Genomic DNA, 27,112 nt, shown 5'->3' with positions numbered 1-27,112 from the left:
TGGAGTAGAGCACTTCCTCGGAGCAGACCAATGGGGAGGCCGGGGAGCGGCGGTGAGGCGGGGTGAGGGGGCGCAGTCACATGACTGTGCGCCGCGCTGTGGGGAGTTGCTGGTGGGGGCAGCCTGAGGCGGCGCGACCATGGTGAGGAAGCGGCGGCGGTGGGGCCGGGGCCGGGGCTGGCGGTGGGGCCGGGGCTGGGATCGGGGTCGGGGCTGGCGGTGGCCGCCGCCCCTGGGAGCCGGTGCCCGCCTCGGCCTGGCCGCTGCCGTGTGTGCAGGTGGGAGGGTTCCGGCCCGCGCAGCCGGTGGCCGAGGGGCCGGGCAGGGCCGGGCCAGGCCTGGGCGCTCCCGCTCGGGAGCGGTGTCAGTGGCTGCGCGGGGAGCGCGGAGGGCCGGGGGGCTGCAGCCGGGCCGGGGGGCTGCAGCCGGGCCCGGAGGCCGTCGCCTGGCCGGGCCCGCCGTGCCCGCGGTTCCGTTTCCGCGGCCGGGCCGGGCGGGTCAGCGCTTCGCCGGGTCGCACCGTTTGCTGGTCGGTTCTTTAACTGGGGAAGCGCTGCCGCAGTTGCAGTCAGAGCGTGCAGCATTCGAGCTGCCGCTCCTGCCTAGACCCGGCTTGATGGCACTTGCGGCTGTGTCTCTGTGCTCTTGTCCCCGTTGTCCTGCTGTTCCTGACGGTCCCGAGCTGCCCTTTCAGACTGACCTGGCGAACCTCCCTTCCCCTCTGCAAAAATGGTAGTTCAGCACTGGTAGGCCTGGCTCAACAGAGTTGTTCTGTGGCAGATGTTGGTCTTTATGAGAGAAGCAATCCTGAAATTTTAGTATGGAAATAGCTCCTATTGAGAAATGCTTTTCAATTTTTGACAAAAATGAGGGGACAATCAAGTTTCCTAGTAAAACTGAAAAGTGTACCTGTTTAGCGTGTCTTGTGGTATTTAATATTTGCTAAAATTTTAAGCAGTGCTTCTTATGATGATCACAGCACGTGATCAGCCCAACTGTGGAGGTGAAGCTGCGCTAACAGTGTCTAGACAGTGACACAAAACCTAACCAGATGCTTTATAAAGCAGGGATTGCACAGTTCCTAGGCTTTTTTTTTTTTAAAGTTGTGTGTATGTTGATGTAAGTGTGATCCTGTCCCTTCCTGGGGGGAGAGGGGAGCAAAACCTGTGCGGTTATTTGGAAGATGAATGGAAGATACTTAATCGGGTGATGAGAAATGCTCTGTCTACCTAGATAGCAGTCTCTGCCCCCCACATAAATACTTTGTGGTAATAATTTGCTGAAGAATGACACAACTTTCCTCTGCCTGTCACTTCAATAGGAACTGATACTAGGTAATTCAGAAAAAAAATAGTATTAAATATAGAATAATCCTCTCTACCAAATTAGGTTCCGCTGCCATTTCCTATGGTCAAACTTGGTTTAGACCTTGAAGCTGAATGTTCGGGTACCTTTAACAAGACTGATTTTAAGAGGACTTGGGCTGTTCTTGATCATCCCCTGAATAAAAAGTCCAGCTCCTTAATTCTCGTTAATGGTTTGTGGTTTCCTGTGGCAGTAAGTACCAGTTTAAACATGTGACGGATGTTTTCTTCTCTCTGGTTCATCTGTGAGCTCCTATACTGTGAGATATGATAGAATTTCTAGGGTTGTCTTCAGTATTGCAGAGTAATGCTTCCTATATGGTACAAAACGCATTTTTTGTTAATTCTGAGCAGCTTGATGACTTTTCCAGCAGAGCCTTGTGTGCAGCCAGGCCTAATCTATGCTTCTTCTGTAGCTGACCCATCTTTCTTTTGAAGTGTCTCAGTGATGACTGGTTGGTGTGTAATCCTAATAAAATCCAACTAAGAGGGTGCAGAAAAACCTCCTTGGGTAAATCTCATTCATTGTGGTACTAAACACAACCATGGAAGCAAACAGAAGGAAAAGTAATATCTGGAATAGGCTGTAAGCACATCGGTTATCTAGAGAAAAGTACTTGGAGATTAGAAGAAAATGCATTTTAGAATGGAACGGAAGCAAAACCTTCTACTCTGCACCCAGTTTGAGTTACCTATATCGCCAAAATAAAGCCATTTGGTAGGCTCTACATGATTGCCTTGAATTCTGCTGTATTTCAGTAGTCTGTCGCGCTGTCTCCTGAGTACTGCAGTTTACCAGGTTTTCAAGTCGAATGAGCATCTTAACTAGTAAACACATTTACCCAAAATAACTGTCTCCAGAGTGTGGCTGAATCGCAGGTGGGAATCTAAGCCTGAATCTTATGAAATCTTCCTGTGGAGATGAGTGTTGGAAAATAAGTAAGTCGTGCCCAGTAGGTATAATGTTTACTTTGTATGTTCAAGAATAGCTGCTGGTATGAGGATAGGCATGATCCAGAGTAGTGTCTGTTGCTGTGATAATACACTTTTGTGATTGTTATCTGCAGGATAACTTGTATTACCCACTCTGATCAGCTGGGCAGTAAACTTCTTCCAACCTAGTTTAGGATTAAAAAAAACTTCTTTTCCAAGACATCTTACAGTTCACTAGCCTTCATTTAAAAACAAGACAAATAAAAAACCCCCGAGAAATAAAAATCCACACAAGAGAAAACCCACGCCAAAAGCCAGCTCTCCTCGCTCCCCTGCTGAATTCAGCTGATTGTTGCTTCTGTCACTTGCATGTGGTAACTTGCGGTAGTCTTTGCTTTGAAGCCAGAAAAAGGCTCTGGTGTCTTGCACTGAAGCCAATAGTGCTGCTGAAAGGGGCAGGTCTGTCCTTGCTCACCTGCTTCCTTGTGGCTTCAGAGGAAAAAAGGGTTAGGGAGCAAGTAAAGCAGGTAACTGTGCACGTCAACTCTCCTTTTGTCTTCAACATTTGCAGCGTATCTAATGGAGCTAAAGCTGAGGCATTGCTGAAGTCTGAATGGCTGCACAATTGCTATAAATTGCTTGTCTTGGCTTGATGCAGGAGTTTATACCTGTTGTGTGTGCTGTGGAGAAGGCAGGATGGTCTGTGCCAGGATTATGTGCTGCTGCTTTCTTCCAGTGTCAAACTAGCTTCCACTTCAGAAGCCTGTGTTCAGGATTCTTGTTTATAGACTGGTAGAGGACTCTACAGCACAGTTGCATTTTTTTGATAAAATAACACTTGAAAATACCATCTTGCATTAGATTCCTGATTTGAAGTGGAAGATACGGAGCACGCACAGCTTTATTCAACATTATATTTGACAGGAGAACTGGTTTCTAGTTTGGTGTGTGCCCTGCTAACTGGCACTGGAGGCTTTTGCTGTATATTCTCTTCAAGTTCCTCAAACTTCAGCCGTATGTATCAGGATACATGTATCTTAATGTGATCTTGATAATAACCAGGTTGTGCGTGGAAACCTGTATGGTTGTGAAGCTGGAAGCAGCTTGCTTTCTGACATAGAAAAGGGCAAGCTGATAAAAATTCGGACTTTGAAACTGAAAAGTAAGAAGGAGTTGGAACTGGTTTGGTGGTGCTGCTGTTAAGATGTTTTCTCTTCGTGCAGGGGTAAAGCTGCTATAAACACCTCAGGCTGCTCCTATCACGTGCGTGACTGTCAGGTTGGGTTATCTGGGTGACTCTCGTGCTGAGATTCTTTTCTGTAGACATGAAGTACAGCCCCCTTGTAGTAAAGGCATCTTTTAGACCATTCACCTTCTCAGTCTTCAATCAGAACACATATGAATGGAATTTGACTCGTAACTTCCCTGATGTTTGCTGGAAGGACCATTCAGCCAGCCAGCCACAGTCCAGGAGGTTCCTCCAGTGCATTGGTGAGAACTTCCTCATGCAGATGGTGGAGGAGCCGACTAGGAGAGGTGCACTGCTGGATCTCATCCTCACTAACAAGGAGGGTCTGGTTGAAGCAGTGAAGGTTGAGGGCTGCCTGGGTTGCAGTGACCATGAGATGGTGGAGTTCAGCATCTTGGGTGACAGGAAAAGAATAGCAAGCAGAATTGCAACCCTGGACTTTAGCAGGGCAAACTTTGGCCCTTTCAAACAATTGCTGGGGGAAATCCCATGGGTAAGGTGGGTTGAAGGTAAAGGGGCCCAAGATAGTTGGTTAGTCTTCTGGGACTGCTGCTTCCATGCTCAAGATCAGAGCATCCCGACACACAGGAAGTCAAGGAAGGGAACCAGGAGACCTGTGTGGTTAAACAGGGAACTGCTGGGTAAGCTCAAGTGGAAGAGGAGAGTTTATAGATCATGGAAGGAGAGGCTGGCCACTTGGGGAGAATATAAGGCTGTTGTCAGGGGATGTAGGGAGGCAACTAGGAAAGCTAAGGCCTCCTTAGAATTAAAGCTGGCACGAGGGGTCAAGGACAACAGAAAGAGGTTTTTCAAATACGTGGCAGATAAAACTAACACCAGAGGCAATGTAGGCCCACAGATGAATGAGGTGGGTGCCCTGGTGACAGAAGATACAGAGAAGGCAGAGTTCCTGAATGTTCTCTGTCTCTGTCTGCTCTGCCGGAGGCTGTCCTGAGGAGCCCCGTACCGCTGAGGCCCCAGAGGAAGGCAGGACAATGGAGGAGATGCCTGGGTTGATGAGGACTGGGTTAGGGAGCGGTTAGGCAATCTGGACATCCATAAATCCATGGGTCCAGATGGGATGCACCCACGGGTGCTGAGGGAGCTGGCTGATGTAATTGCTGGACCACTTTCCATCATCTTTGCCAAGTCTTGGGAAACAGGGGAGGTGCCCGAGGATTGGAGGAAAGCAAATGTCACTCCAGTCTTCAGAAAGGGCAAGAAGGAGGACCTGGGTAACTATAGACTGGTCAGCCTCACCTCCATCCCTGGGAAACTGATGGAACAACTTATCCTTGGTGCCATCTCAAGGCATATCAAGGATAAGAGGATCATTAGGGGCAGTCAACATGGCTTCACCAAGGGGAAGTTGTGCTTGGCCAACCTCATTGACTTTTATGCGGACATAACAAGATGGATGGATGGATGATGGCAGAGCGGTGGACGTGATCTACCTTGCCTTGAGTAAGGCATCTGACACAGTGTCCCACAGCATCCTCACAGCTGAACTGAGGGAGTGCGGTCTGGACGATCGGGTGATGAGGTGACTGCGAACTGGCTGAAGGGAAGAGGCCAGAGAGTCGTGGTCAATGGGCAGAGTCCAGTTGAGGCCTGTATCCAGTGCGGTGCCTCAGGGGGCAGTGCTGGGGCCGGTGTTATTCAATATATTCATCAATGACTTGGATGAGGGAATAGAGTGACTGTCAGCAAGTTTGCTGATGACACCAAGCTGGGAGGAGTGGTGACACTGGAAGCTGTGCTGCCATCAGAGACCTGGACAGGCTGGAGAGCTGGGCGGGGAGAAATGTAATGAAATATAACAAGGGCAAGTGTAGAGTCTTGAATCTGGGCAGGAACAACCCCAGGTTCCAGTGTAAGTTGGGGAATGACCTATTAGAGAGCAGTGTAGGGGAAAGGGACCTGGGGGTCCTGGGGACAGCAGGGTGACCATGAGCCAGCACTGGACCCTTGTGGCCAGGAAGCCAATGGTCCCTGGGGTGGGTTAGAAGGGGGTGGTCAGTAGGTCAGAGAGGTTCTCCTGCCCCTCTGCTCTGCCCTGGGGAGACCACACCTGGAATATTGTGTCCAGCTGTGGCCCCTCAGTTCCAGCAGGACAGGGAACTGCTGGAGAGAGTCCAGCGCAGCCACCAAGATGCTGGAGGGAGTGGAGCATCTCCCGTGTGAGGAAAGGCTGAGGGAGCTGGGGCTCTGGAGCTGGACAAGAGGAGACTGAGGGGGGACTCATTCCTGGGGATCAATATGGAAAGGGGGAGTGTCAGGAGGATGGAGCCAGGCTCTTCTGGTGACAACCAGTGACAGGACAAGGGGCAATGGGTGCAAACTGGAACACAGGAGGTTCCACTGAAAGGTGAGAAGCAACTTGTTGGGGTGAGGGTGGCAGAGCCTGGCCCAGGCTGCCCAGGGGGTTGTGGAGTCTCCTTCTGTGTAGACATTCCAACCCGCCTGGACACCTTCCTGTGTAACCTCATCTGGGTGTTCCTGCTCCATGGGGGGATTGCACTGCATGAGCTTTTGAGGTCTCTTCCAAACCCTGACATTCTGGGATTCTGTTTTTTTTCTGTTCCTTGAAAGTCCAGTCTGTTATGGAATAAGTAAAGTTTAGTGATTACAGCAAAGTTCTGCTGGTGAAATGTATTTGCTTCACAACTGGAGGTTTTCTAGGGTTAGTAGCTATTGAATTGCCTGGGAAAGAGGGTCGGCTAGTCATGGCTACTGCATTTGCCTTATGCTGAAATAGTTTTTTGGAAGACATGCACTTTATGTGATTATTGAGAGAGCTTTGTAAGAGTTGCGGTCACTCTGATTAGCAGAGATGTTTTTTTTCTGTTGACTAAATAAACCGGTTGATTACTTATTTCGCATGGTTTGGATATTATTGAGGCACATTCGGTTGCAGAAGTGTTGGTTGGAAGGAAACTTTGTCTCATATAACCTCCTGCTTGAAGCAGGATAATCGCTAGTGTTAGATCAGGCCAGCCTTGGTTTTGTCTAGCTGGGTGATTCAAGCCTTCAGGGGCAGTTTCACTGCTTGTTTGGGTGAGATCAAGGCAAGAACAGTATTGCAGAGCACAGTCTGTTTTCTGGATGTGGAAAAGGACAGTGGGAAGGGCAAGGGGGAGATATTGTTGGTGACTCTCATTAGGGAGGTTCCCATTACAGAACAAGAACCCAATTACTTGTGGGACAAAACAGGGTGTGCCAAGGCTACAGTGCTCTATAACCATTAAGTTGCTGTTACACTAAAACCTCTCTCTTTTAATAAGACCTCCATTTTAATCTCAGTCCTCAAAAGGCGCTTGTGGACACTCGAAGCGTGGGGTGTGTGGGAGGAGCTGGTGAAGATGTGGTTTCTAGGAGCACTAGGATGGTATAATTCATGGTGTGCTAGCTCGTTGCTCAGATTTATTTAAGGAGACCACGCACCTTCTGAACAAACTGAACATGTATATGTAGTTGAGAATTTACTGAAGCTGCAGGCTCAGAGAACCTGCTGCGCGAATCACTGTGTATGTGGGATTTGTCAAGACTAGAGAAGATGTAATTGGGACACAAGATCAATGCTTTTGTCTCTGTCAATATTTCAGAAAGGCCATCTGAAAGCAAACAGCAAGGTTGGGAGGGGCTGGGAGGCTCTGGTGAGGGGTTGGAGTCTGGGCCTGAACTATAGGTGGCTGGTGCTGTGTGATTGTGAGGAGGAGACTGGTGGCCAGTGGGGTCTGGGTAAGGACATTGGGACATCCCAGGGGGTGACAGAGGTGCTCATAGAAACTAATTCATCGATCTGGTGGAGGGCAGGGAGCAGCTGCAGTAGGAGAAGGTCTGTTATAGCAGCGTTGGGGGATCTAAGGCTGTAAGCAGCGGATTTAATTAATATTATAAGAAAAGGTGAAGGGTGTTGAAAGTTTAGTTGAGAATGTGCCTCTTTGAGGAGAGAGAAAGAGGGCCACTGGGACGAGCAGAGGACATGGAGAGTTGTTGCAGAAGAGAAAAACTGAAGAGAAGCAAGTTGCTTCTACGTTCTGGAAAGCACTGTGCTCTATCCTTTGCTTGTCTGAAACTTGTCCTTGTTGTTGGCGCAGGTAGCAGTTAATGAGAACTTGTGAGGACAGGAGAGCATGTGCTCTGGGCGTTGCTCTGAAGCTCCCTGGAAAGGTGTAACGATGCTTCCTCTCACCACGGTGCTGTCTGTGTTCTCTTGAAGCTTTTTCTTGCCGGTTACTTACACTGGATTCTTGACCTGTAAATATTAAATGGCAAAAGTTGACACTGTTCTGTCCCCATGGCTTTGCGTTCCATGAAGCAATGGTGCTCAGGGGCTCCACACAGCCTCTATCCTCCCTGCCCTCAGGTTTGAGTGGAGTGCTGGGAACTTTCTGCCTTAAACATCCCACAGCTATTTCTGTGTCAACTTGTGAGGGGTCACACTGCACTGTGTTCTAAACGGTGGGAACCCAGTTTGAATCAAGTCATAAACAGCTTCATAATAATCATAGAGTTCTGCTTTTTCTTCCAGCCAACAACACAGCAATCTCCGCAGGATGAACAGGAAAAGCTCCTGGACGAAGCCATTCAGGCTGTGAAGGTGCAGTCTTTCCAGATGAAGAGATGCTTGGTAAGAATGCGACTTGTTAAAATGCAGCGAAGCTTCCCGTCTGCTGGGAGTAAAACAGCAAATCAATACTAATCTCTAGTGCTGTGGGGAAACTTAACCCTTTATGTATCCTTGTGGCAGAGGCTTACCAAGTAAATGAGGCGGCTACTCAATGAGAACGAGCCTCGAGTATTCTTTGAACGTACTTTCTTGATTTTCCTCCAACATTTGACAAGATAAATTATAAAGATGCACCTTCATAATTTATGTGCTTGCATAAGCTGAGAACAAGCCCACCACTTGACCTCAGGATAAATTTTGTAGGGATTAATCGCAGACTGATGCATGAATTCTGTTGTGACTGGAAAACAGCATTGGCTAGGGTTGTACTGAGATCTTGAACTCTTGAAATTGTAATGTATTTTTATTTGGAGAAACTGCTTGAAGTTGCAATGAAAATTTAAATATTCCCATCTATTTTCAAGTGGCTAGCCAAGCTAACTTTGTTTGCAGCTACGTGATAGTAGCAAGAAAGGCAACACCTTTCCCAGTTGGATACTCTGTGGAATGCTTTGGAAATCTTTGAAGTAGCTGCAGCTGTGCTTTTCACTGCTCTCTGTGACTGAGTGGGTGACCCCAACAATTCCTTCTGTTCTTCCCTAAAACTTAGTGCTGCTGCTTATGATGTGTTGAACGGGTGGTAAATTAGCATTTTGTCTTGTATCCTGACCGTTGGTCATATGCGTTGTAACTCTACATGCAGCCCAATAAACAGTGTGTCTTGGTGAGGTGTTGCTCTTGGGTGGGAAGAGGAGTCTGGTTCTCAGAGGGCTCCGCTGGCTGCGCGGATCCTCTGTCTGTCAGATTTCTGAGCAAAACAACGCACCAGATGGGGGAAGGGGGAGTGGAACCAGCTCTGTTTTGTTTGATGGATAGAATCCAAGTGGTGGGTGGGGATTGCTGCAAAAGCAAGATTTCCTTTTAGTGTTTTGTACCATTAGCGTTACATATTATTACTGTAGCTCTGTATTAAGATAAGCCTTCTTACAACCTTCAGGTATAATGTTCCACTTTCCTAGGATGGGCAACATAGTAAAAGCTACGTACTAATTCACTTGGTTTATTAGATTGTTCACACATTTGCGTGCTTTTTAGAAAACTGAAAGTGTAGCTTTCTAAAATACTGTAGTTGCCTAGTATTATTTCTTACAAGCTATTACATTTTTCTTCCTCTAAAGGACAAAAACAAGCTCATGGATGCTCTGAAACATGCTTCCAACATGCTTGGTGAGCTGCGGACTTCTATGTTATCTCCAAAGAGCTATTATGAGCTCTGTATCCTTTGAAGAGAAAGTGAATGGTTGAAATGTTGAATTTGGAATGAAACGCTCATCTCCTTTTTTTTGGTACAGTGACGTCTTGTTAGTCTCAGGTATTTACTAGCACTTTTCTCCTTGTTACTTAGTTATCTGGATATATTGTAGGAGAATATACATTTATTTGGTCACTGTGTAAGTTCATCTTTTCCCTTTGGTTTAAAGCAGGTCTTTAATGTCTTTCATATCTTCCTTTGTGAGCTTACAGAAGTCTAGTTCTGTAAAAATACCAGCTCTGTAAAAGTTATGCTTGCAGTGTGTTAACCCAAAATCTGTAAAACCAAGTTATTTTTTGCCATTCGTTATTACCTTGGCTTCTGACCATAAGTCAGTGCCTTGATGTATTTACTTGTGCATACTGAGGTATCTGAAGAAAGCAAGGCTTTTAATGAGATTTGGGAGTAAATGTGAATATATTCACATACTACTTTCTCCATGTGTGGATTATATTATTTTGTGGCACATAGTATGGCTTAATTTCAAATACCCTGTTCAATCACATTGATTTGCTTGCCATTTTGATTTAGGTGTGTGGTGGTGCTTTTTTGTTTGTTTGTTTGTTTTTTTTCCCCTCTCTCTCCTTTCCCTAATATGCTAAAAAATGACAGTTGAATGCTTGGGATGAATTTTGCATATTTATCCCAGTGGTGTTTATTGTTTCAGAAGTACTGCCTACTTGGGCGTGATTGCATTTGGTACAGTGTCTTTCTTCCTTGGTGCGAAGGAGCAAATGACTGTCAATCTGTTGTAGACAATCTAACTTAAAATCCTTAACTCAGACCAAAAGACATGGCAATTTCTGATGAGCTACACTACTTGGAAGTCTACCTGACAGATGAATTTGCCAAAGGAAGGAAAGTGGCAGACCTTTATGAGCTAGTACAGTATGCTGGAAATATTATTCCAAGACTGTAAGTGTGTATATGTTAGGCTTTGGTGTGGGGTGTGTTTTGTTTTTTTTTTAATGCTGAATAGTGGTCAGGCTTTGGGTTCAGATAATGATTGCTTGACGCAAGAATTCAGTTTGCAGTGGTGAACGTTATTTCTGCGTATCTGAAGAGTGGATTGCTATGAGGCTTTTGAGATGTGTGCCAAGGGTGCAGCTGCAGAAGGTCAGGTCTTCCTGCCAATGTGTTGGGTTTGCACGTGACCAAGACAGAAGCTCTTTGATCTGGAATAAAGTCATCTTTTGGGTAAAGAGCTGGTCAGTGGAAGGTTAACCAAGTACCACACTCTGATCGGTGAGATTGACTACACTTTTATTAACTAATTTGTACCTGAGGATCTAGAGCTTAGATCCTCACGCACCATAGGTGCTTTATAAGCGTCTGTCTCTTTGGAGAGTAAGAAGCGTGAGAGAAGGAAGCCAAAGATTTCTGTAACTTAATTCTTAAAAGCTTTGTGTTTCTGAATATGTTGTTTTTTTGCTATGTGTTAGCATGCTAGAGATGATACTGGAAAGCTTATCTTTGTGTATGTGACTGTTAGGCTGGAGTAGATCTTCTAGCTGTTCAGCCTTGGGACTCAAATTTTGCTTGGTACTGCAGTTTTTAGTTCCTGAACTTAAGTTCATGCCAGGAAGAGGCTTTGGGGACACCAGGCTGCATCCTCACACAGTTCTGGGGTTTTGCTAATGAATACTACAATGGCTTTGCCCCTTTGCATAAGCATTTCAGTTGGCTTTCTGTCTGCTTGGAGCAGATTTTGGTTCTCCCCGATGAACACCTCTGGTACTGCCCTGGCAGTTCTGTACGCACCCGTTCATGAAGCAGAGAAGCGTGTAGGTAGGGCTGAGGCCTCTAAACCAAATATGTGAAGGTTCTGAGCGTTTTCTGTTTTTTCTTTTAAGCTGAAAGAGAGCCCAGGTATACTGGAGCACCAGTCCTTTGCACCTTGTGTGTTCCTCCTGCCTGTTGCTTAATAAAGAGATGCTGAAGGAACAAGTACAGACCTGGGAATTTCCAAGGGCATAACATCTGTCCTGCTGGACCACTGCGTGAAAGAGGCTTAACTGCTTCACCAGAATAGGTTCCTTATCTATTTATCCCAGAGCTGGTTTCCAGCTTAGTGGAGTCTTGGCAATATAGCCAAGCTGGTCTGAGAGCATTCGGAACTTGACGCATTTACACGCTCTTTGTATAAAGTAGCGTAACGAGGTTGGGTGGCTGCTCGGACTTGCTGTGCTCTGTAGCAGAGGAGAAAAGGAGTTGAAAGCTGACTAAATATCCAAAATTATGGGACCTAGATGATATTTCTGTGCTTTAGTAATGCTGTCAGGATGGAAGAAAGGAACTGCTGTCTTTAAGTGTGGTGTTGCTACTTTACACTTTGTTTGATTCTGTGCCTTTTTCAGGTACCTCCTGATAACAGTAGGTGTTGTCTATGTGAAGTCATTTCCACAGTCCAGGAAAGATATTTTGAAGGACCTGGTGGAGATGTGCCGTGGCGTACAGCATCCTCTTAGAGGCCTCTTTCTTAGAAACTATCTCCTGCAGTGTACCAGGAATATCTTACCAGATGAAGGCGAGCAAGCAGAGTAAGATAAATGGGCAATAGCTTTTAAAAAAATTGTTTTTAACAGGGCATATTTGAATTTTCTGTATGACCTTATTCAGGTTTGAGAGAGGTAGATACATTAAAACTCTGTAGATTTGAACTCTGTAGACTTGACAGGTGTTTTGTCCGTTAACTTTAAGAATTCCGTTCCATAACTAAGATTCCTTATAAATGAGGACAGGAACCTTTCTTGCAAACCCAGATATCCCACCACACGCTTCCCAATCCTCCTGCTGTCTTAAAAATTGCATGTTCATGGGTGACTGGAAGCGTGAATACCTCTGGCAAGCTTTTCCTGTTCCTAACCTGTTCTCCATTGCAGTGAAGAAACCACTGGAGACATCAGCGATTCCATGGATTTTGTGCTGCTGAACTTTGCTGAGATGAACAAACTTTGGGTGCGAATGCAACACCAGGGCCACAGTCGGGACAGAGAGAAAAGGGAGCGAGAAAGGCAGGAGCTGAGAATCCTCGTAGGAACAAACCTAGTTCGCCTCAGTCAGCTGGAAGGAGTTAACGTGGAGCGATATAAGCAGGTGGAATGTCTGTCCATCCTTTCTGACTCCTGTTGCTTTTTCCAAATGAAACCTGTTGGGACTTTCAGATGAGCAGCTTGAAGTGTTACAGCTATTCTAAAAGTTCAATAACCCTGGTGGTTCCAGAGCTGTCCACCTGAGGAGAACTTCTGAATGCTGGTGAAGCTGTGTCCTGTGTTTCAGGACTAAGGACCTGGCTCATGCATTTTTCCTCTGATCTCATCTGTAATGTTGAGAGGAAATTTGAAAACTTTCCTTCCTGATTCTCATTTTATGTATAGAATAATGAGTTGGTTTAAGGGATGTCTACACATACAGCATTCTGTTAAATGAAGCTATGCTTCCCAAAGCGAAATGACAGTCAAGCAAATTACGTTATTTAAAAGCCTGTCCCTTGTAAGTTCTACCGTATGGCTGCTGAAAACTGTTGTGAGTGGTACTGTTGAGACCCTGAGTAGTAGTGTGTGGCAGCAAAGCTGGTAGCACTGACTTAGCAAAGCAAAGCTTGCAGATTGTAGAGTGTATGAAAGGGACAGATGTCGGAGACCAGCAGATTTCTTTTTTTCTCTCTCGAGGACGGAACTGCTGAAAACTGGAAGTTCTGATGAGAAAGACTTCAAGTAAAGGATAAGCTGAAAGATCTTAGAAATACTACTCTGCTTGGATTAAATGCATATGTCTGAATATAAACTTAGAAAGTAACGGTAAAATCACTGCAAGACTCTTTTTCGTTTTCCAGATTGTTCTGCCTGGAATACTGGAGCAAGTTGTAAACTGCAGAGATGCTTTAGCTCAGGAGTATCTCATGGAGTGCATCATCCAGGTGAGTGGCTTCAGTTCAGCTGCAGAGATGGGACACGGGGACACTTGCTCCTACTCTTTTAGTCAGATTCAGGCTAATTTCACCTCTTCCTCGTGAACTGGAAAACTTCATCACTGGGACTCTTACACAGTGGCTTGTCCCATATTGTTTTTTAGCAGATGGGCAAAGTGGAGACGAATCAGTTTTGTGCTCCTTCTGTTGCAGAAGCTTGTAAGCATCTGAGCAGCAGTGCCTGCAGGATTAATTGTGATGGAGAGCTTGGCCCTTGAGCTACTGTTTGTCTTGCATCTCTTGCTTCATGCATTTACCCAGTCAGGGGCAGCTTGGGGAACCCTAAAGCATTTGTAGACCAGACAGCCGCATGGTAAATACAGGCTGCTTTAGAATGACTCTGTTGAATTTTTACTGCTGTGTAACAATGGGCAAATGCAGTTTATAACTTGATGACTATTGATCTAAAACTTCAGGTTTTCCCAGATGAATTTCACCTCCAAACCCTGAACCCATTTCTCAGAGCCTGTGCTGAACTACACCAAAATGTGAATGTGAAAAATATAATTATTGCTTTAATTGACAGGTGAGTGACCAAGGGGGTGGAATTGGCTCAAAGTTAAGTTTGTGTTGTGCACAAGCAGATGATAATTCTTCTAGCATTGGAAAGCTTTCAGTTTTCCATTATCATTTAACTTCACTGTTTCCATGTCTCTGTATCAGCTGTAATTAAGGCTGTGAAGAATATTATTTCTATAGCTTCTGCTCTGTGGACTCTGCCTTTACAGCTTCCAATGAAACCTGTGCTAAGGACCGATTCAAACTTGTGAACAGATTAAGCCAGGAAACAACCCATTTAGTGTTGACCAACTTCATGTTTCTGCGCTGACAGCCGTATCGGTCACAGGCCGCTCTTGAGCACTTGAAGATACTAATGACTCATCATATATCAAGGATACTTTACCGTGCAGTTTTGATCAGAGAATGTGCATCTTCAGAAAGGAGCTAGTAGGAAATGGAACTACCTTCTCGATTTTTAGTTTCTCGCTAGCTTCCTGTGTGTTCTCGCCAAAGTGTGTTTTTCCTGCTGCTTAAAGTTGCTTGCAGGGAGTGAAAACATGGGAGAAATTGAAACAGGAGTTTTGGTTTGTATGCTGAAAGGGAACAAGCCAGATTATCGGTGGGTACCTGTAGTTCCTCACTGCACAGAGGCGGTGCAGTCACCTGGCTTCTGAGCCTCAGGAGAGCCTTGTCCTTGCATTTGTGCACAAATGTGTTCCTTTGCACGGCTGCTTCATGCACCAGTGCATGGACTCCAGTTACCTTCAGGATCCTGGATCCCACTGGCATTCAGCCATGAGTGGAGTTGTTGTGGCTGTTTCTTTATCTTCTCTAATGCCTGGAGAAGGAGCACGTGCATTATCCACGACTGCTATAACTTAGGATCTTAAATTTTTTACTTACCAAATCCGTAGTTTGTTTTCTCCAAGTTACAGCAGATCTCTTGGTTCAGATCATGTGTCTTGTTGGAGTATCTTCCAGTATTGTGAATTTGGCAGGAAAGCAGCTCTGTCTTCATCCAGAAGTGTTCACAGAAATTCATTGGTTTCCCATAACTTACTGCCTTGGATGAGATTTTTCATAATTTTGTTAGCTAAAAAAATAAATTAAAAGATCCCAAGATGCATTTGCCCTAACAATCTGATTTCTGAAACTGTCTACTTGGGACTATTTCAATAGAGGTCACAGGGTCTTTTGCTGTGTTCTTACGTCAGTGTGTAGCGATGTAATTATTGCAAGAAGATTTTCCTTGTGTAGCTTTTTTTTTTGTAGCTTTTCCTGTCTGATTAGAGGACTTAAACCACCTTTGGCACTACCTGCACAGTAAGCTTGCTGGTTTTACTGCTACAACAGCCAGCAACTGACGTCGCTGCGGTTCCTTGGGCCGCTACCAGTGTCTCCCAGAGCCTTCCCGTTTGGCTGGAGCACAAGGGGAAAGAGGTGGCGGTGCGATGATTCTGTTCTTTGGAGTATAGCAATTTGTGGTTTTGACTGTAAAATTACTGCAAGTGTTGGAGGATATCAGTGGATCGGTTCTTGGAATCCACACATGTAGGGTAGATGTTGCTCTCGTGTTTGCCTTGGAGTTGTTGGAAGCAGTTGTATGTTACCCTGTTTCCCTGAAAATAAGACCTACCCCAAAAATAATCCCTAGCATGATTTTTCAAGGTTTTTGAGGATGCTCGAAATGTAAGCCCTACTCCAAAAGCAAGCCCTAGTTACAGTTCATTAAAAAGTCAATTTAAATTGTGTCCAGGCAGCTATACATACATCTTCTGGAGAAAAATTGTATAAGACCATGTCTTATTTTTGGGGGAATGGGTTATGTGTTTCAGTATTGTGTAATTAACACACAAGTCTGTGTCATACAGATAGTGCTTGTTGCATTTTTCATCTTTATTTCAGCTCGCAGGGGATAACTGACACTGAACATCCGTGACTGCTGAGGGAGCTTGTGTAGCTTTAGTCCCAGTTCCCCTGGGGCTTTGCTGCTGCGGGAATCTTCCTGCAAATAGTCTTGCTGGTTTAGGATCTTTCTTGACTTACTAAACTGTTCATAGCTTTTAATTATGCTGCCATCTGCCTGCAACTTGATCAGACTTTGTCGCATGCTGCCTTATCCTCTGAGCTGCTGCCAGGAAAAGCTGCCTTGTCCCTGTGAGTGATTGTTCCTGGCTTTAGAAAGTCTGCTTGTTACCACCCTGAGGAAATCTAGGAGTAGTTCAATGTCTGTTTTGTCTGGCGGTGAAGTTTTTTGGCACTTCAGCCTTTTCTTACCTTCTTTGTTTTAGACTCAAAGTTGATTCAGAATCAAAGTGTAGAAACCCTGTAAGAAATAACTTCAAAAATGTTAATCAGGTGCCTTTTACTAAATATTTTTGTAGGTCTTTCTCTAATTCAGACTAGAATAATCCCTTAACTATTAGAAAGCAAAGGTAGCAATGCTGAGCTTCCTATAGTGATTCTTATGTGTGTCAGCTTTCTGCAGAAATGGGAGTTGGTCTGACTTTCTCCTGTTGTAGAGAAACGTAGTTCTGCGATGTCTTTGAGATGCTTGCTGAATAGCAATCTCTTGCCTTTCCCCCCCTCCCCCCCAAAGGTATTCTTTTCCATTTAAAATTTACTTTGCTTTTTGCGAAAAGCGTAAGTCCCAAATACGTTCATCTCTCTGTTTGGAGACAAAGCATCGTTAATTAGCATAATTCTTCTGTTTTTCCTCTGGACACTGTTCTGTGGAGAATGCTACTTGATGTCTAACTGCAGTAAGATCACTGAATGGATGCAAGATATTTGTTCTTCCATCAGTCTCCTCTGTACCTCTTCATCTGCTGGAGAGAGCAGAACACTTGCTGCTGGGTGAAGAACGTGGATTATGAAATGCCCTTCTTGCTCTTTCTTCACTTTGCCATCTCTGTCAGCACTCATTTCCAGGACTAATATTTACCAAGCTCAGTTGCTTTTAAGGCTTCTGACATGCGTTAATTTCCTTCTATAATAGAGCTTGCAAATACACCTGAAGGACTTGCTTTTTCTGCCACTGTCTCTTTCTGGTGTGTATCTGAGGAGCGGAAAAACGATGCTGACCAAGCCGCTTTCCTTGATCTGTTCCCAGGTTAGCTTTATTTGCACATCGTGAAGATGGACCTGGTATCCCAGCAGATATCAAACTGTTTGACATCTTTTCCCAGCAGGTTGCTACTGTCATACAGGTATGCCGGCTATTCTTGCGTGCAGTTTTGGTGTGTGGTTTGTTTTTTTTGGTTTTTTTTTGCAAAGTTGTGTGGTTTTTTATCAACTGAGTGCTGTCTTAAATTTCAGTCTCGCCAGGACATGCCCTCGGAGGATGTGGTATCTTTGCAAGTTTCTCTCATTAACTTGGCTATGAAATGCTACCCGGACCGTGTTGATTATGTTGATAAGGTGTTGGAGACAACTGTGGAAATATTCAACAAACTTAATCTGGAACAGTAAGTTAATGTCTCTCACCTTTTCTCTGGAGCGGCAGTGAATACTCTCAAATCCTCTGCATGGCACCACATACAGCAAGATAGCAAGGAGACATTCTTTGGATGTGTGAAATTACTGCTTTTGGGCCAAGCAATGGGGGATCATGATAAACTAGTAACTAATCAGGTCTTGCTCACCTGTGCATAAACAGCACTGTGTAGCTGCACAATGTGCGTGCCAGTCTGGGTGGAGTTATCTGTTCATCCCTTACAGCGCTCTAGAGTTCTGCTCTTGCTGAATTTGCAACCACAATCTCTGCTTTTGCCATCCGCAACTTACAAACAAGCAGTTTCCACTGTACAACCTCGAGAGCAAGATATGATGTGTTTTGATACTTTCCTGTCTCCTTAGCAGCAAGTTGCTTAGATGTTGTGGTATACATCAGAATTGATATTGACTTCAAGTCTGCGTACATGTGTGAACAATGGATTAATTATGGGTTTTGCATATCTTTTCTTTTAGTATTGCAACAAGCAGTGCTGTTTCGAAGGAACTGACTAGACTTTTGAAAATCCCCGTTGATACTTACAACAATATCCTGACGGTTCTGAAACTAAAACATTTCCACCCACTCTTTGAATACTTCGATTATGAGTCCAGGAAAAGCATGAGTTGTTATGTGCTTAGCAATGTGTTGGATTATAACACGGAAATTGTGTCCCAGGAACAGGTATGACATAAGTTAACTTGAAATTCTAAGTATTTGAACTACTGTTTGAAGACATGAAAACACAGTCAGTGACTTCATTCCTTTGTTTCCTGGCCGGTGTGCCCCTGCCTCACCATCTTAGTAGCACACGCTTTATCCCACTTGGTAATTGTTCCGCAAGTGTTCTTAAATATCTTGTCTTTGCGCATCCTACCTCAGCTCACCCTAGAGGCTGCTTCTGTTGGGTTTGAACAAAGATCCTGAATCCCCTTAAAACTAGACTTGTTACCTAAAGAAGGCCGGATAGTACTTCTAGAATCTGAATTTCCTCTGTACTGGTGCGCTGTCACACTTTTTGCTAAGAAGGGCCCTTCTTCAGGGAGTAAGGCAAATACATCCTAAAGCATCACGAACTAACAGGCTTTCCTAGTGCTTTGTCTGCACTAGCAATGGCTGTACAGATACTCCCAGTTGCTTTCAACTGATATGTATGGACTACTCCTGTTTGAACAGAAGTTGTCTTGCCTTTGACAGGTTGATGCGATCATGAATTTGGTATCTACGCTGATCCAGGATCAACCGGATCAGCCTGCTGAAGATCCTGACCCTGAGGACTTTGCTGATGAGCAGAGTCTTGTGGGAAGATTTATTCATCTCCTGCGTTCAGATGATCCTGACCAACAGTATCTGGTACGGCAATCAGCGCTTCTGCTGCTCGTGCTCCCTGAACTGCATTATTTACTGTACGAGAATTTAGTGTAGCTGGGGCATCACTGCTCTGGCACTACAAACTCAGTAGAAAACAAGAAAACATTGCGTATGATAGCTTTGGAGGTAGTGCAAGATGCTTTTATTTGGAAAAAACAGGCAAGGACTTGAAAGCATTTGTGGATGTAAACTTTTCATTATATGAGGTGGCAGTTTGGATGCAACTATTTTAGTTTGTGGTAACTCTTAACAACATTGACAACTTCATATAACCATCTATCCAAAAAGCAGCAAGTGGAATTTGGAGCAGTGTGCCATTTGCATTCTCTTGGTATGAAAATACATAACAAAGCTCAGAAAACACAGCTGATGTTTGACCTCATGGATTTTAATTAGCGTGGGTTTAGGATCTTCGTATAGCATGTAGTATATTGCTGCTTAGCGGTCACAAATTATTTCCTCTCTGCTTGGTCTGTCCTTCATAGCAGATTTGATATGGCCTTGAAACTTATGCATTAAGTAGGTTGTAACAGTTTGAGTTGATCCATCTTATGTAGCTCTCTGATGTTAATCTGCTAATTCTGCCTTTAGTTTATTGCAAGGTTAAATGATCTCCCTAAATTGAGAGCTGTATGTTGGGCAGAGGGATGTTCTGTCTATGCAAAATCCCCCGGAGGAGCGGGCAGAAGATGAGCTGGAGCCGCAGGCTGTTCCAGATGTGCAGCAGCTGGAGTTGGCGCTGGTCAGAGCTCTGGTGCAGTTTGTGCACGTGAAACCATGGGCTGAGTCTGCTTTAAGTTGCAGTCCTTATACCATGTAAACAGTCAGAACAGACCAATGTAATTCGTTTCAAGAACTATACGGGGTTTTTTTTCTTGGTTTTTATTTAACCCAAAAGGACCTTGCATAGGTAGAGACATCAAAGCTGTTTTTGCAAAACTTGTGGACATCACGCTGGCTCTTTTTTCTTGTCTAGCAGTGCTCAGCTTTAATCAGATTGACCACCTTTAAATGCCATCATGGGCTGGTCAAATTACCTTTTGGCTAGAATTCTGTAAGCTACTTCACACCTTGTGGTAAAAATGCTTAATAGCTTCTTGATGAGCATCGTGAATACTTTTATCAAATTTTCCCATGTTACAGGAACAGTAGGAAAAAATTGGAGACAATGGGATTTTCACAGCTCTTTCAGTGTCTGGCTTTGAATTCCCATTTCAATCACTTCCGTACAGAATGTGTCATTTAAACACCTTAATGCATTACAAGCCCAAGTGGTTAAGACAGTGTATATGTACAGATTTATATTTATGCAGGTTATTTACATGTATGCTAGATGTAATCTAAAGATGTATGCAGGGTTGGACACTGAGCTTCACTTGTAGTGCTTGTTTCAAAGTGGTGATGGGACTGCTATGAGCAGAAAGCAAGGCGACACCTGGCTGCAGGAACTACCCGTCTTTGTTCTGACACTTAACAAAAAAAACCCCACGTTTCAGCTCTGATTTGTAATAAATTTTCTGAAATTTGCTTTCAGAAGCTTTGGTGTAAAATATGGCATGTCTGAGTTTTGTTCCCATTGAAAGGGAGTCAGGCTCTTCGAAACAACAAACGTCATGTTTGCCTTGCTTGGAACAGATTGGTTTATCTTGTGAAACCTGGAGTTCTTGCTGTTCCTGAGAATTCTGGTTATGAGAATACATGAGTAACTGTATCAATAGACAGAAATAATACCAGAATAAGGGAAAGGGGAGAAGGTAATGGTGCAAACGAGTAAAACTCTTTAGCCGCTCTCCTCAGGTATAGAACAAGGGCAGCAGACAGAGAAGCATCACGTTTGTGCAGCTTGTGCTCAAAACTGAGCAGCTGAGCACAATGGAAAACTGCAGACAGGGAAATGGCGAGCACTGCCAGAATGTGGCACTAGAGTCTTTCAGAGTGTGAGGAGCCTTATTGACTGACTTGCGTGTTTAGTTTCATGAAACTTGATGTCTTACTTTCTTACAGGCTACCGTAAGAACAACAGCACTTCTTGTAGCTTCAGTTGAGTTGAGGACAGAATGTATTGCACGTCATTATTAAATGCAAGCTCAGGCAACTTCCATCTCGCTGCACAATCAAAAGTAGTATCTACAGTTAATATAGTGCAAGTGTTGCCTAACACTTATTAAGCAGCTGCAGTTTGGGCAGATACCACATAAAAAGCTACAGAGACTGCACAAATTTAATTCAAGTAAAGCAATTTGTATGTAGCCTCCTGAAAATACTGTAATTTTTCTAATGCTAACACCATGTCTTTCTGACGCATTTGTTCCGTAGAGTGTGGATTAAGTTATAGATGCAAATAACACAAGAATTCTCTAAGCTTACAGTGCTTCTGTTCTAGATCCTGAACACTGCCCGGAAACACTTCGGTGCAGGTGGGAACCAGCGTATTCGTTTTACGCTGCCACCCTTGGTTTTTGCTGCATACCAGCTGGCTTTTCGCTACAAAGAGAACTCCAAAGTGGTGAGTTGACCTCTAGATAACTCTGGTATACTTGCTGCTTTTTGCTTTCTTAAAAATGCGTTTTGTCTGTCTCTGGTATGTTAAGACTTGATAGAGAATAGTAGGGGTTTTTTTGCTTGAGGTGTGAATGCTGTCTGGTTTAAGGAGGACTTTTGTGAATTACTCTTGAGGATCGGTGAAGCAGAAATTGGCCGGTTTGTTTATTCGTGAAGGTGACTGATGTGTTTTCATGTGGAGACCAGAGAACTAGGACACTGCAAGTGATAGCATGAAACTGATTTAAATCTGGATATTGAAATTCATCAAGTTCTAAATCTGTAGCTTTACTATCTTAATGTGTCTAAAAGTAAAGGCTGCTTTGCAGGTTAACTTCTCTGATAGTTGCAAAATTGCACACTAAAACAATCACTGATCCATTTTGGCCCTTTAATGCTTTCTGATTGAGACAGCTTAAATATGTATTGTCCCTTATTTGGGGGTCATATTGTGGGGAAATAAGTTAAAATGCTGTTTGTTAAAACACTCCTCAAAATGAATGTTTTCAAATTCTCTTCTGCTTCTCGTTGATGCTGCAGATGGAATAGGATTTTTCTCCCCTTAACTAATGAGGCTTTTGCTTAGTTATGTTGTAAGCGTAGCTGTGATAACTGCAACTCAGTGTAGGCTTCTGAGAAAGGTTTCTATGAGCTGGTAGGAAAAATGGATGTGAGCTTTTTGTACATGGAAGAAATAGTTTGTGAACACCCACTGAGGTCAACACAGTACTGCTAGGGTCCTCACTGCTGGAATATTGCAATAAATCAGTGGCTGGAGCAGCATTCAGAAGACGAGAGGCTGGAGCACTTAACAGATTTCATTACAATTTAGATTTGATTTTCCTTACAGCAGTAGTCTTGTTCAAGCTTTGACTTGTTTCACTTCTGTAGGATGACAAATGGGAAAAGAAGTGTCAGAAGATCTTCTCGTTTGCTCATCAGACCATCAGTGCTCTGATCAAAGCCGAACTGGCCGAGCTGCCTCTCCGTCTTTTCCTACAAGGAGCACTGGCTGCGGGAGAGATCGGCTTTGAGAACCATGAAACCGTGGCCTATGAGTTCATGTCCCAGGTGAGCATCCAACTATTACAGCCACTGTCCCGTGCTACCTTAAATTTGGCTTGGGTGGGTTTCCTGATCATTAAAGCATCTGAAATGACAGCTAATGCTATTAGGTGGGAACTCCTTCATTCTTGCTTCCCAGGCTGCTGTGGTATTAAGCTCTGTTGCTACTGGGATTAAGCTCTGTTGAATACTCAGTCTGACAACATGTGGTATGTTGCAATGCTGCCTCCTACTCATGCAGTAGGTTCACTGGAGGAGTGTGGCTTTCTCAACATAAAACGCTCCTTTGCTGGTGCTGGGACTGCTGCCCAGCTCCTGTTACCTGGTGTTGCCCTGACCACAGGCACTCTTTGAAGTTCTCTAAAATTTGCTGTGTTCACAACTGCCGTGCTGGGCTTTGCTATTTAGAACTGAAACCTGTTAGGAACTACTCAGAAAATACACTTAAACCTGTAAATTAGACTTATCCTTACTTGTTACAAAATCCCTCCCATCCTCCCCATCGGAAGAAGAACAAATGTATTTAATGTTATCCATGTTGCACGCTTTTTCCTAATCTTTCCTCTAATACTGCTACTAATGCGTGTTCTAGAACTGAGTTGCTGATAACCTCAGCCTTTCCTCACTGTCTCGTATCAGTTACCACTGTAGCACAATTCTGAACGTGAGAGCAGCGTGACAATTACGTACCTTCTACGAGAGATGCGGTTCACAGTTGTTCATCTCACGTGTTCTGTCAAGGCTCTTCACCCATACAGCAGCAGTGCAAGTGCTCTTCTTGCCTCCTCTGTGGTCACTGACCTACCACTCAACTTGTGTTCTACTGCTTTGTGTGTTCCAAAGAACCAAATCCTCTTGAGGGACTATTTCCACTGCTGAAGTTGCATATTTGAGCAGATGCTTGAAATCAGGAAGAACTCAATCTTCAGCTTAGATGTAGGATCACACTTGTTTACTATAACCACTTCAGTATTTCTTGCAAGACTTACTTCCACTCTGTGGATTTAACTTGATTTTTTGCTCTCAATGAAAGATGATGTTTCCTGCCCGAAGCTTTTAGGAAACATAAAAGTGGACACTTCACTGCCATGTCACGTAGCAGATGTGATCTGTTGTTTTTTTTCTGATGTGTTCTGAAGTGGTTATTAAGAGTTTTGTTTTCTCCCTTGACTAGGCCTTCTCTCTGTATGAAGATGAAATCAGTGATTCGAAAGCACAGCTGGCTGCAATCACCTTGATAATTGGGACGTTTGAGAGGATGAAGTGCTTCAGCGAGGAGAACCATGAGCCTTTGAGGACTCAGTGTGCGCTGGCAGCCTCCAAGCTCCTGAAGAAGCCCGACCAGTGCCGGGCTGTGAGCACCTGTGCCCATCTGTTTTGGTCTGGCCGAAATACCGACAAGAATGGAGAGGAGGTAAGAATAAAGCAGCAGAAGACATCCTGGTTCAGGAACGTAGTTCTGCCTTTCTTCTGAAGGCACTCGCTCCTGAAGTAGATCTATCATTTAGTGATTGTCACTGCTTATGGCAGGGTGACTCCGGCAGGACTTGAGCCTGGGAAGCTGTAGATGTAGATTTGATTGGAATGTATTCTAATATGTGAAGCTTCTAAATCTCACTGCAGTGTAAGCTGCGTAGATACAAAAATGGAGAAAACTCAAATTTAAGGGTTGAAGTACTGTGCGGGTTTTGGAGTGTCAACTAGTTTAAGGCTGGCTGTCGAAGTACAGTCTGCATTCTGCATGTGTTTATTGTGGTAGCTGTGTTTGCACGTGAACTACTCAACTTCCAAATTAAAGACACAAGTTGTTGAGGTTTAAAAAAAAAAAGTTGTGTGTTCTTCAGAGCTTGTCCCATAAGCTGTTGTAATTATAAAGAGCAGTGTTTGAAACCAGTTTCTCAAAGTATCCATCAGTGTACATATTTCAAAATTGAGATCATTGGTCTAATAATTGATGGCGTTCAACAACTATTCATGTTATGCTTGATTTAACAAAACTTAAAATTGGTGGCAGTCAGGAAAGGTAAGCTTTCAATGCCAGCTTGCTCTGCGCAGTCTGTCGTTTGTGTTTCTGTGCTAGACTACCAGGAAATGCCACGTATGTGCCAAGCCAAGAGATACTGGAGCTTCCTGAGGTTCTTTTCTTTCTTGTAACTTTGGTGTTTTTCCTTATAGCTTCATGGAGGAAAAAGAGTGATGGAATGCCTCAAGAAGGCTCTGAAGATAGCAAACCAGTGCATGGACCCTTCTCTGCAAGTCCAGCTTTTCATAGAAATTCTGAATAGATACATCTATTTTTATGAAAAGGAAAATGAGGCGGTGAGTGGAAATGCATTCTCTCTGTTCTCTCTCTTTCTTGAAGAGCATTTCTTTAAGATCTTAATTCATACTTATACCCCAAATCATAGGTCTCTTCAGCTTGCTCTGTAGTCTCTCGTGAGAGGCACAAGTTCTGGTAATAACAATATAGTTGTCAATTCCTGATGTGCTGATAAAACTGTGGATAAAGCTTCATTCTTCATCACGGGGAAAACATCAAACATTTGCAGTTTAGTTATGACCTTAAATATTGTGAGACTTGGATACTTGAAACATTTATTAGGTCAAAACTTACTAGGACTTAGACCAGAAAGCAGTAAGATTCGAACTTTAAAGGTACCTAACCTAATATATACATAAGGAAAAGAAAATTCTTCCAGCGGTTCAAGATCACCACTGAGTGTACCACAAATGGTTGGGGTGAGCTTTGATCTCAAAAACCAGATGTGATGTCTCATGTACCGTCTTAAACTCTGCGTCTGAAATCTGAGATAGCAGTTACCTTGGACATTTTCTGTTGGTAGATAATTAGCAAATGTGTCCAGTTTGAAAAAGCTGCTTGGTCAAGTAGAGATCAGCATCCCACCTGGTGTCATCATTTGATCAAGAACAAACATTAATGAATACCCTGTAATTCTGAGAGAATGCCTAAAGAGATTTTTAGGGATTTGCTGACTTTCCAGGAACTCAACTGGCTTCCCACTAGAGCAGTGCTCTAATAAAGGAGATGCTTTGTCTGATGGAGATGAAAATAAAACTTTACATCTGCCAAGTGCTTGGAAATGCAAGAATAGTCTCTGGACGGAGCGGTGGTTGCAGCTCACCAGTGCTGGGCGTGGGCAGCCGTGCTCTCCTGGCTCACGGTTCAGTCACTAGGAACAACTTCCAGTTGCTGTCCTAACTGACTTATTCTGTCCTAACTTAAGAAATAGATTATTTTAGAGAGCGTAGGCAACCTGGTGATGTGCTTTCGTTGTTTAAGGCTTGTTAAATTTGTATTGAATAAACTGGAGAGAAATGCTGTGGTAAAAGTTACAGAGCTATCAGGTTAATGATATCTTGCAATTTGCTGGGATGGGGGGAACTTCCCCCAGACTCTGCTATCAGAATAGTCCTGTGAGAAGGCAGTCTCCAACAGTGCGTCTTTATGCTGTCTTACCAATATTTCTGAGAACTGTTCAGATACCAATAGTTTACAGACAAGCCTGTTAAACTAATGTCTATGTACATATATGGAGGTGTTGTTAATGACTTCTGTTCTGTTTATGTTCTCCTGTAGGTGACAGTTCAGGTTTTGAATCAGCTTATACAGAAGATAAGAGAAGATCTCCCAAACCTTGAGTCTACTGAAGAAACGGAACAAATTAACAAACACTTTCACAACACACTGGAGCACTTGCGCTTGAGGAGGGAATCGCCAGAATCTGAGGGGCCAATTTATGAAGGTCTTGTTCTTTAGGGAGATACACACTGTACTTATTTCTTTTCATTTACATACCGTATGTTTTTTTAAGATAGATTCATAGGTTGTGCCTTTCAGAAATGTCAAGTTACGTTAACGTCTGTGTGTTCAGTCTGGCACTTCAGACACTTGTGTTGAGTACTCTAACAAATGGGGAAGGTTGGACCAGCAGCTCTGGGTTGGATCGGTCAGCATGGCCCAAACTTGCTTTGAAATCCATGTGACATGTCAGGCTCTTCTGGTTCCCATTGCTCCTCTGTCTGTTCACTGTTGCTTCTGTAGCACTAGAGTTCTAAACTGTCATCTGAAACTGTGTCTGATCCTTATGGAGCATCAGATTTTTGGGATTATTCTATGTCAGATTCCGCTTGCGCTTTTCTTTTAATGCAAGTTAAGACTAAGTGTAATATTTTTCCCTAAAAACTAGAATATATTAATGCATGTTTGGAGAGTTTTAAAGTACCATGTTCAAAACCAGAAGTTATATTTTGCATATTAAGGCTCTGTGACATTCAGTGAGGGCCAGTACTGTGCACAGGGCATATTTATCAAGATAATTTTGTTCCAAATAGTATAAAAATAGAGAAATTGCAATCTATATAGATATGTATAACCTTCTTTACTGTAAATTTAGGGGAAAATGCATTACACAGTTTCTTCAGTATCATGGTTTTGCACCAGTGAAACAATAAAGTTGCTATTAACACCTGATGTTTCATGTCTCTTCAGAGCCCACTGTTGAACCCACTGACTAACGCTGATCCTTCTGATAAAAGCAAAGGAACTTCTGGTTTGTAGGGACAGAAAAAAACCTGGCCAAGCTGGGAGGCTGCCAGCATCTGTAACGTAACATTTTATCA

General features: G+C 43.9%; 1 protein-coding gene across 2 annotated transcripts; it reads left to right on the top strand.

The window, feature by feature from the left end:
- The first annotated feature begins 1 nt into the window (after position 1).
- On the top strand, positions 2-26,963 carry VPS35 (VPS35 retromer complex component). Of its 2 annotated transcripts, XM_065028554.1 has the most exons (17): positions 3-142; positions 8,081-8,179; positions 9,397-9,493; positions 10,322-10,445; positions 11,888-12,070; positions 12,413-12,626; positions 13,366-13,449; positions 13,917-14,026; positions 17,114-17,210; positions 17,320-17,468; positions 17,971-18,178; positions 18,692-18,847; positions 21,249-21,371; positions 22,298-22,477; positions 23,646-23,885; positions 24,647-24,790; positions 26,070-26,963. In XM_065028554.1, exons 1-17 carry the CDS (start codon positions 140-142, stop codon positions 26,247-26,249), a joined length of 2,391 nt encoding a protein of 796 aa, XP_064884626.1. In that variant the 5' UTR covers positions 3-139; the 3' UTR covers positions 26,250-26,963. The 2 variants fall into 2 exon arrangements, with proteins under 2 accessions (XP_064884627.1, XP_064884626.1); XM_065028555.1 differs by lacking the exon at positions 11,888-12,070 and having other exon boundaries at positions 2-142.
- Positions 26,964-27,112: the final 149 nt, after the last annotated feature.

This window comes from Columba livia, chromosome 13 (genome assembly GCF_036013475.1).
Source record: "Columba livia isolate bColLiv1 breed racing homer chromosome 13, bColLiv1.pat.W.v2, whole genome shotgun sequence".
Taxonomy (NCBI): Eukaryota; Metazoa; Chordata; class Aves; order Columbiformes; family Columbidae; genus Columba; species Columba livia.
Note: the sequence above shows the minus strand (reverse complement) of the source record. Positions and strands in the feature narration are given on the sequence as shown.

Coding starts and splice junctions, on each gene's coding strand:
- VPS35 (XM_065028554.1), top strand. Junction 17,469..17,970: donor AACAAACTTAATCTGGAACA/GTAAGTTAATGT, acceptor CTTTTCTTTTAG/TATTGCAACAAGCAGTGCTG. Junction 23,886..24,646: donor CCGACAAGAATGGAGAGGAG/GTAAGAATAAAG, acceptor TTTTCCTTATAG/CTTCATGGAGGAAAAAGAGT.